General features: G+C 38.2%; 1 protein-coding gene across 1 annotated transcript; it reads left to right on the forward strand.

Annotated features, from left to right (window-relative positions):
- The first annotated feature begins 3,735 nt into the window (after positions 1 to 3,735).
- LOC147327268 (serine protease 1-like) lies at positions 3,736 to 8,250 on the forward strand. Its single transcript, XM_086297383.1, has 6 exons — positions 3,736 to 3,772; positions 6,515 to 6,710; positions 6,806 to 6,979; positions 7,429 to 7,490; positions 7,788 to 7,930; positions 8,011 to 8,250. The coding sequence occupies exons 1-6, from the start codon at positions 3,736 to 3,738 to the stop codon at positions 8,167 to 8,169; spliced, it is 771 nt and encodes a 256-aa protein (XP_086153509.1). The 3' UTR covers positions 8,170 to 8,250.
- The last annotated feature ends 1,239 nt before the right edge of the window (positions 8,251 to 9,489 follow it).

The following is a 9,489-nucleotide window of genomic DNA, read 5'->3' on the forward strand; positions in this document are numbered from 1 at the left end:
ATATTTGCGGCATTCTGGTGCGTTAAAACTAGCAGCCTCTGTGTCCCGCTTGGATCACCATTCTGAAAATTCAGATATTTAAATAAAATGATGAATCGGCGAGTGATGAGGAGCCACGTAGATCCTAAAATCAGGTTTGATTAAATTAAACTCTTATGAACAGTGATGACGCGTTCCAAACAAACGATGCTTTCTACATGGCCAAATTGTGTGCTAACTACCTCACAGCGCTGTGTCCGGGGTCCGAAAAAAAAAGTTAAAACGATATACCTTGCGAAAGTTGTGAAGTGCTGAGGAAAATACTGTGTGTCTGATGGGGTGTTTTTATATAGGTGGACTTGGTTTCAGTTGACCTCTGACATGGAGAGATGAAAAGAGCAGTTTGTAAAGAAAAAAGGTGGAAACTATGGAACTACAGTTGGGATGTGTGTGCTGGGATGCTCTTGATAAGTATGCAGCTTTTATTGTTTTATGACTTGTTTTGCTGACTGTTGGGGCCCTACCTGTAACCCCCTCTGTCTAATCATCAAGTCTTACTGTTGCAGTGCGTTTGTGTGGCTACTAGACAATTATAGGTTGTATTAAAGCAGGGGTGTCAAACTCAAATACACAGTGGGCCAAAATTCAAAACTGGAACAAAGTCGTGGGCTAACATTAATATTTATTGAAAAAAAAATCTTCCTCCAGATATAAGAATGAATATTTTCTTATGGACTCAAATAAGTTTTGCTGGAAACCTGAATATGGAACAAGCAAAGCTTAATACTAAACAATATATATATTAGCTGTATAATACCAGTAGGCCAGCTCTAATAGTAATTTGGTATGGCTTCGCGGGCCAAATGTAATTAGGCTGCGGGCCAGAGTTTGACACCTGTGTATTAAAGGAACATTGGGGGGTCGATACAGTGCTATTGTGGCTAGTTAAGAATGTGGTTTTTAGAAGTATCACAAGAAAAGTTTATTTCTAAAGGGATACATGTTGTTTGTGGTACTCTGTTTTAAAAACTATTAGCCTCTGTGTCTTTCAGAGCACAAAAGAAAAGTGAAATGCTCCTAAACTAGTTATATTACTACTGAGGTTGAGGCAGTAACAAAGTTCTTTAAATCATCAGGCAAGAAAATCCAGAAACCTTGGGTTAGCCGTGGCTATCCGGGTCATCTGAGCCCGAATAGCCTCCTTCTCCTCCTGCACAGGAAATAATCCAAAGTCCGTTAAATTCAAAAGAGTCACTGAAATAAATGTCTGCTGGGTAAAACACGGTCAGGTTAAAAGCGAGCCGTTTAATGTGGCTGATAAACGAGTACAAAAACAAAAGGCAGATGCACACAAGAAAGAACCTAACTAGAACTAAACTGGGAAAACTAAATGCAAAGAACAAAACCTTGAACGTTGCAAAAACATGGACACTCCTGGAGACATGGAACAACAGACAACCTGACAAAGAATGAACAGAAACACACAGAATAAATACACACAAGGGTGATTAGGGGGAAGTGGAAACACATGGGGAAACAGCTGACACTACTCTGACATAAGGAGACAAAGGAAGCAAAGCTGACTACACTGAAATAGGACACAGACCTTCAAAATAAAACAGGAAACATGAGACGCAGACAAGACAATATAAACTTGATAACATAAGAGGGCAAAGGGAGACTAAAACACAGGGGTAGAAGACACAAGAGGAATCTAAATAAACAAATGAGCTTAGATAACCTGATGAACTTAAAAATAAACCATAAACATCAAAAATAAACTAAAACTTAAAACGCTGGGTCAAAAGACCCAGGATCGTGACAGTGGGAGGTTGAAGCTGCCACAGGGCAAAAGCAGGACAGGCTGCCAGTTTATCACAGGGCTAACACAATATATGTGATAGAAAATCAACTGAAATGTTTGATATTTATTTATAATAATAAGAGAATAACTACTATTTATAATAATATTATAGTTGTTATTATAAATATGTGTATATTTTTTATAACACCCAACATAAAAGGCTTCTTTCCAAACCTGAGCTGTTTCAGACGCTTCTTGAAATTCTGACTTCTCTGAACTCAAATTCAAATACAAATACAAATTCAAAATACAAATACAAATTCAAATTTTATTTGTCACGTACACAGTCATACACAGTACGATATGTAGTGAAATGCTTGGACAACTGCTCGTGACCTAAAGAAAACAAAAAAAGGAAAAGGCTATGAATAAGATAGGAAATAAATATGAAAAATTAAAAAGGGTAAATTTAACTAGGAAGGAATAGAATATAAATTAAGGTTAAAAATGAAATAACTGTACAACACAAATTAGAATGAAGGGTAAATTTAACTGGGAAGAATAAGATAAAGATAAATATATAAATTAAAGTTGAAAATAAAATAACTGTACAACAAAATACACAATATAGAACTATATAAGAATGTATGAAGAAATCTAAATATAAATAAATATATACACAATAACAGCAGCTGTACAAGTATTAACCGGAAATGAAGAATATAGTGACCAGTGTTGTGCAAAACCAAAGTCCAGAAAGTCCAGTGTGTGTGTAAGAACTGTATGTGTGGGTCAGTACTGTGTGGTGGTGTGATTGAGAGACCGTATCGCCTGCGGGAAGAAGCTCCTCCTCAGTCTCTCTGTGTTGGTCTTCAGGGAGCGGAATCGCTTTCCTGACCTCAACAGAGAGAACAGTCTGTTGTTGGGATGGCTGAGGTCCTTCACGATCTTCCTGGCCTTGGTCCAGCACCGAACTCAGTGTAAGGTGTCTGCTCCCTCACTGTGGCTGTGCCTGGAAGTACTTCTGCTTCTTGTCTTCCCCTAATGCAGCTTTAAAGTATTAAGTATGAAGCAACAGTGCTTCTCTTTGCGCCTCTGAAATCTGTGTTCTCTCTACTGATAAACAAAAGAAACAATGTAAAATGTATTAATAAATCAGTAACAAAAATATAGCGTAGAAGGTAAGTAGAGATTTTCATACCATCTTCAAGCCTAATGCTTTTAAGTCCCACACTCAATGCAGCCTGACTCAAAACCTGATTCTAAATGGTTCAGCACAGACACAGACTTGCTGACTTTTTATAGTCACTCTATAAATGCTGTCCATTTAAATCATCTCACTTGTAAACACTGCCGTATCCACCGGAGATCAGTGAGAATGGATTCTGGAGTCTTCCCATCCTCCTGTTAGTGATCCTCCATCTGAATGGATGATAACAACCTTCTGAACTGACTAGCAGGTGTAGAAAGCCCGACTAGCCCATATCTATGGGACTGATCACTGCTGATAAACCCACTAAATGGATGGATAAGAGCTCTGGTCACATTTGGAGTTGGGCCACAGCTCTGCACAGTGGCTGCCAAATGGTCGTCTTCTATTGTGAAATTCAGCACAGCAGAGAAGAAATAGCACATTATGACACAGTATGATGGAAAGGCAAATAAGAAAAGTGTGTAAATTAATAGATTCAACTCATGTTTTACTTTACATTTTGACAGCATGACTGCTCTTCCCTTCCATCAAGTACATTTTTCCACTTCTAGAATCCCTAGAAGCCAGAAACACAAAACAAGGCTACGTCCACACGTACACGGGTGTTTTTGAAAACGGAGATTTTCCGTTTTCGGTTTTTTTAAAAATCCCGTCCACACGTAAAAGCCAAAGACGAAGGAAAACGCTGCTAGGAACATGCCAAAGCAGCAGATGGCGCTATATTCCTATCCATGTAGAAATGTTGGCCAATCAGAAGTCAGCCTGGGTGGGAAAGAGTAAACAAAGATGGCGCATAGAAGCAGAACTGAGTCCTATGTGTGGAGGGACAGTAACTGTGTAAGCATTTAAACACTGCAGAGAGTAAAATGAACAGTAATGGTATTTTGTGTAAGTCCGCCATTGTAGAAATTCATTTCACCGAAACAATAACCTGGCGCACAGTGTGACGTCAAAAAATGCGCACACCTTTGACGCTGCGTTTTCTCCGTTTTTCTCGTCCACACGTAAACGCAAAAACTGAGTTTTCAAAAATATCCACCCTGGCTGGAGTTTTTAAAAATCTCCGTTTTCAGTGACCGAAAACGCCGTTTACGTGTGGACGAAAGGTGCAAACGCATAGAAAAATCTGCGTTTTCAAAAATACCCGGGTACTTGTGGATGTAGCCCAAGATACTGCTGTTATTATTAAATAGTTTCAATTTGTTTCTTAGTTTATTTGTGATTTAAATTTTCACCTTTCATCTTTATGCTTAGTTTGTTCTGGTTACTTTGAATTTTGTAGCCTCGAGCTTATTTCTCAGACTATCTCCTTTTGTAATTTGTAAAAATAGTTCAGTGAGTTTATTTTCCTCCATTGTCCTGCGTTCTGTGTCACGTCTGTGTTTCTGTTCTTGCACACCAAGTTACTTATTGTGTTAGTCTGTTGTCTCTTGTGGTTTTTATTTAGTTTTACGTCGCTTGTCTCGTTTTCTTATTTAGCTTCAGCTGCCCTCCCAGGTGTCTCCTGTTTGTCCTGAGCTCCTTGTGTATTTACTCCCTCAGTTTGTCTTAATTGGTTGCTGTGTCCTCCCTCTCTGTATTGTTTCCTTCCTCAGTGTTTCCCTGGTTTTGCTAGTATCCAGTTTCCCTGCTGCTGCCCTGCCACTGTGTTTTTGTATTTTTTGCTACTGCATTGAAGCTGATCTTTGAGTTCATCCTTTGTCTCCTGAGTTCTGCATTTGGGTCCATATTTGAAATATATTCGAAAAACTAACTCTGTAGGTGCTCACACGCCACTGCACGCTCATGCATGTGTGGGAAAGAAAGAGAAAGAGAGAAATACTGCTACAAGCTAGTTCAGAAATCAGAAAGGGTTTTATTGCCAAATGTTGAGCAGGTTTACAACATTAGGAAATTGCTGCGGTGCTTCAGTGCAAACATACTGTTATAAATTACGTTTAAATAGACATGAAAATAAAAATAAGAGTAAGAATTAAAAGTGCTAAGTAGATAGATATATACATGATATATACATGAGTGCAGGTGGTGATCAGTGCCAAACATGGAATGATGCAGTGAACACAGCGTAGGGTCATGTGTTAATGGTGGGAACAGTCATACGGTTATTGTTCATGTGTCCGACAGCAGAGGGGAAGAAACTGTTCTTATGGCGAGAGGTTTTGGTGCGAATGGACCGGAGCCTCCTGCCTGAGGGGAGCAGGTCAAACAGACTGTGTCCAGGGTGAGAAGGGTCAGCTGTGATCCGAGCTGCACGCCCCAGTGTCCTGGAGGTGTACAGGTCCTGCAGAGATGGGAGTCTGCAGCCAATCACCTTCTCAGCAGAGCGCACAACACGCTGCAGTCTCTGTTTGTCCCTGATAGTGGCTCCAGCGTACCACACAGTGATGGAGGAGGTGAGGATGGACTCGATGATTGCAGTGTAGAATTGCGTCATCGTCCGTGTTGGCAGGTTGAATTTCTTCAGCTGCCTCAGGAAGTACATCCTCTGCTGGGCTTTCTTAATGACGGAGGTGATGGTGGGCTCCCACTTCAGGTCCTGGGTGATGGTGGTGGTAGTTGTGATAAATGGTAGTTTAAATTGTGTCCAGGTAATGAACCATTAAATCTCCTCTTGCACCATCTGAATCTCTCTGCAATCACATCACATAGTATGCATATTTTAATTTATACAGCCAAATATCACAAATCTGACCTTAAGGTCTTTGCCACCTGGACACACACACACCAACCGCTCTGAAGAAGCTTAGAGTGGATTTGGAAATAGACACCTGAGGTGAAAGAATTCAAATGATTAAAGTTGTGCTATTATTAAAAAGGTAACAATATCAAGATATGATTCAGGAGGATGTGAAACAACTTCTTAGGTTATGTACTTATTGATTATCAATAATTAACAATGAATATGTTTATTTTACAACCATGCAAACATGACTGATTAACCTGCATGGGGAAAAACTGAATATTGAGTATTAACAACTAAGAGTGCAATAAGTGACCACTGAAAGAGGCCCACACAAAAAGTTTTAAGGCTGTAAGACAGCTGTATGTCACAGAACAATGAACTTCATTTTGAGCTTACTCATAATCAAATAGCATTTCATATCTTTGTTCACTAAGGCAGGAAAACAGCCTCAAGGTTTTGTACTGAGTGAATGAGACATTGTGGATTCGTTTCTGTCAAACATCGGTGTTCAATGTTGTCACTTATGGAAGTGCAATAATGATATGTACAAGACAAATAAAAGAAAAGAAATTGTTATATCAAGTGAGCCAATATCACATTAACTGAACAACTGATGTTTCATGCTTTTTTTATACTGCTTTTATAAAAAGTTTGAGACAGACCCTAATGAGCTACTGAAGCAAATAAATAACTGTCACTGAGCTTTGCATCTATATCACTGAAAAAGGCAAAGAGTTTGTGAAACAGAACAATTGGGACTGCGAGTATAGTTGCTGCACAATATGTTGTTCAGGTGGTAAGCCAACCATCTGTAAGTATATTACTCTTCTCTCAGGTTTCACGGTGTGCACAGAGGTGGATTTGCACAAGAGAATCTTTCACGACCATAGCTGTGAGAAAAATGATCGTCTGTATCACGTGCACATAACTCTGACCCATGGAACACATTACCATCATCTATGTGGCGGCTCTCTGATCCACAGCCAGTGGGTTCTAACTGCAGCTCACTGCTGGAAAGATCAACCTGGATGGTGAGAAATGACTGTTTCACATATTTTAAAAAAAACCAGTCCAGAGACAAAAATCATTACTGGTATTTTGTTCTTTTACCATTTCCATTGTTTAGGACTATGTCTGCATATGTAGGAATTCATCCAGGTCCAGGAAGAATGGTGACAATTATTGATCACAAAATCTTTGAGGACCAAACAGGAAAACATGACATCATGCTTCTGAAAATCGACCCACCAGAGAATAAGATTAAGCCTGTTGTCTTCCCTAAATGTACACGTCGCAAAAAGTGAGTTTTGAGTAACCTTTTAAGTGTAAAGTTTGAATTCCTTAATATGTTGACATAATATGTATTTTTCTTGTTTAGTTGGTTGGTTTTTTAAACTTCCAGGAAGAGCAAAAAAATGTAGCAACATCTGTAGTCTATGAACAAAATGACATCATGCTTTTGAAGTTACAAACCCCCATTAGTGACTGCAGAGCTTCTTTATTAACAATAATGTAACTGAGACTTGAATATTGAGCAGAGGGTTCTGGTTTTGATTTTAGGTACCTGCTTAGGAGCTACATCCATGATCTATAATAACTGACAATAAAACACGAGCATGAGGAAATGGAAGGAAATGTAATGTTTTAATAAAATGTTTGAATCTGAAAAGATTAGCTGACTTAGAGTGAACTGGAAATACTCAGCCTGCAGACATGGAGATGGAATTTTATTTATTTTTTAATTTGTAGGATGGATGTCATTCAGATTGCAGGCCATGGTGGCTATACGGTTGATGTAAACTACAACAAACGTAAGACCAGTATTGTTTTGATTATTTCACAATTTTTTAGTTTATATTATACTTTGATTTTGTCTTGTGTGCCTGTTATAGTTACTTTTTCATTTTATTTGAAAACTGTGATGACATAAAGTATTTATTTCATTTTTTTGTGGATATACTGTCAATTTCCCTCCTTTTTAAATGCTGCTCAGCTTCTTTTAAAGAACACATTTTGTTCCAGAAATGAGGCAAAGCATGTTTCTTTCAATAGCTGATTTCCTTGCATGAAACATGCAGTAGCTTTTGTTATTTTCCTTTTTTCTCTAGTCCCTGATGAACCGCCTCATCTCCAGTGTGCAAAGATGCATGTTGTTGAGTGTGAGCTTAACCTCCATCCATGTAATTCAGCATTCTTATGGCCAAATGGAAACACGATGTGTTACAAAGAACCTCGAGTGGACATATGTAAGGTGAGTTACCATGCTGCCAACATTTTATCTGTATCATTATCAGATGTTTTGGTACAAAATATTTATGTTTTCTCTCTCAGGGTGATTCTGGTGGTGGAGTGATGGCCAAAAACAACAAGATTCATGGTGTGCATGTTGGTGGTTGTGAACCTGCCTGTACCGGACCAACTATTTCTCTGAAGGTCTGCTCTTACATTCATTGGATAAAGCCGATCATTACACCAAATAATGGAAAATAATAAAATTAAAATAACATTCAAAATAAACAGTCCGCTCTGCAAGAAACTGCTTCGGTGTGAATTGTTTCTACATGTGAACTTTCGATTGTTAAAATATAAATACGTCATGTGTGTTTTCAATGTAGTTTCAGGCGTCAAGTAGATCATTCAGTTGTTCAGAAACTGTGAAGTTTGCATGAAGGTTGTTGGGTCCTTTTTGCCAGATGATATTAAGTACAATTACTACAGTAAAGTACAAATGTAAGGAATTTGTACTTTATTTTATTTTATTTGGTCTTTCCATCACATTTGTGGCTTCTTCTCCGCTGCTTCTAAGTGGAAATTGGTACATTTAACTTCACTACAAATATCTGACATCTTTAGTTGTTATTTTACAGATGAAGATTTGTGCTCGTGAAACACATGAAGTACAATTTTGTTTCTGTAGTTGATCAATCAGTTATTTGACTTGCATGAATTTAGCAACTATTATTATATGTTTAATCTTTAAAAGTACTTACTGTTGATATTATTTACTGTAAATTGTTCAAAATCATAAATGTGTGAGAAGCACTCAATCAGGGGCGACTCCAGCATCAAACCTTTAGGAGGGCTCAGCTCAGTCTTAATGTCATGCTTTTAGTGTTGCCTTCAAAAGAAATGTAATTTTTGGATGACCTACAGCAGTGTCTAAGAATAACAGATTTTAATATAATACATCAGCTTTACGGTGGTCACTTTAGTTTAAAACCCGATGCAATGGCACAGTCATGTTGACCAGTAAATTTCAAAAACAGTTTAAGAAAAAGCAGATCAGAGGAGAAACCTGCACGGCATTGTTTCAGTCTCTTAACCACATAGAGGCCAGTCCACCAAATCATCAAGTATTTAAAGTACCATTATACAATACAGACAGTTCAAAATCCCCCTGCGACTCCACCTGCACAAGAAGCAAACTGGTAATAGAGCTGGTTTTAAATGACAGCTTTTGAATTCATGCAAACCCAAACACTTTGTTGAGCAGACTCAGCACAGAGACTCGTGTACACCAATTCAGAGAGTGGAGAACAGATTTGTAGTCTGTCACATCAGTATAGTAGCATTCATCCTGTTCAAGTTTACAGTGATGTGAATGCTGCTAAATGCTATTATTCACATTAATAGCAGAGTGCTACTGAAAAGCACACAACGCATCCATTTAATGCATGTAGATTGTGTGAAAAATCCACCTGATCTCTGTTAGTTCCAGTCTCTCTGTCCGCGCTTCCTCTTTGTACTGACAATCACACACAAACATTTTATATTCAACTAAAACAATAACGAAAAATATATTCTTGTAAT

Source organism: Aulonocara sp. 'chitande type north' Nkhata Bay, linkage group LG6, assembly GCF_057382095.1.
Source record: "Aulonocara sp. 'chitande type north' Nkhata Bay isolate Kocher_YH1m ecotype deep benthic linkage group LG6, A_spYH_male_GT1.1, whole genome shotgun sequence".
Classification (NCBI taxonomy): domain Eukaryota; kingdom Metazoa; phylum Chordata; class Actinopteri; order Cichliformes; family Cichlidae; genus Aulonocara; species Aulonocara sp. 'chitande type north' Nkhata Bay.

Bases quoted from the DNA above. Each gene is read 5' to 3' on its own strand.
- LOC147327268 (XM_086297383.1), top strand. From the start codon at position 3,736: ATGTTGGCCAATCAGAAGTCAGCCTGGGTGGGAAAGA. The intron at 7,491-7,787 runs GTAAGACCAGTA...TTTTTTCTCTAG, and splicing joins TGATGTAAACTACAACAAAC to TCCCTGATGAACCGCCTCAT. The intron at 7,931-8,010 runs GTGAGTTACCAT...TTTCTCTCTCAG, and splicing joins CTCGAGTGGACATATGTAAG to GGTGATTCTGGTGGTGGAGT.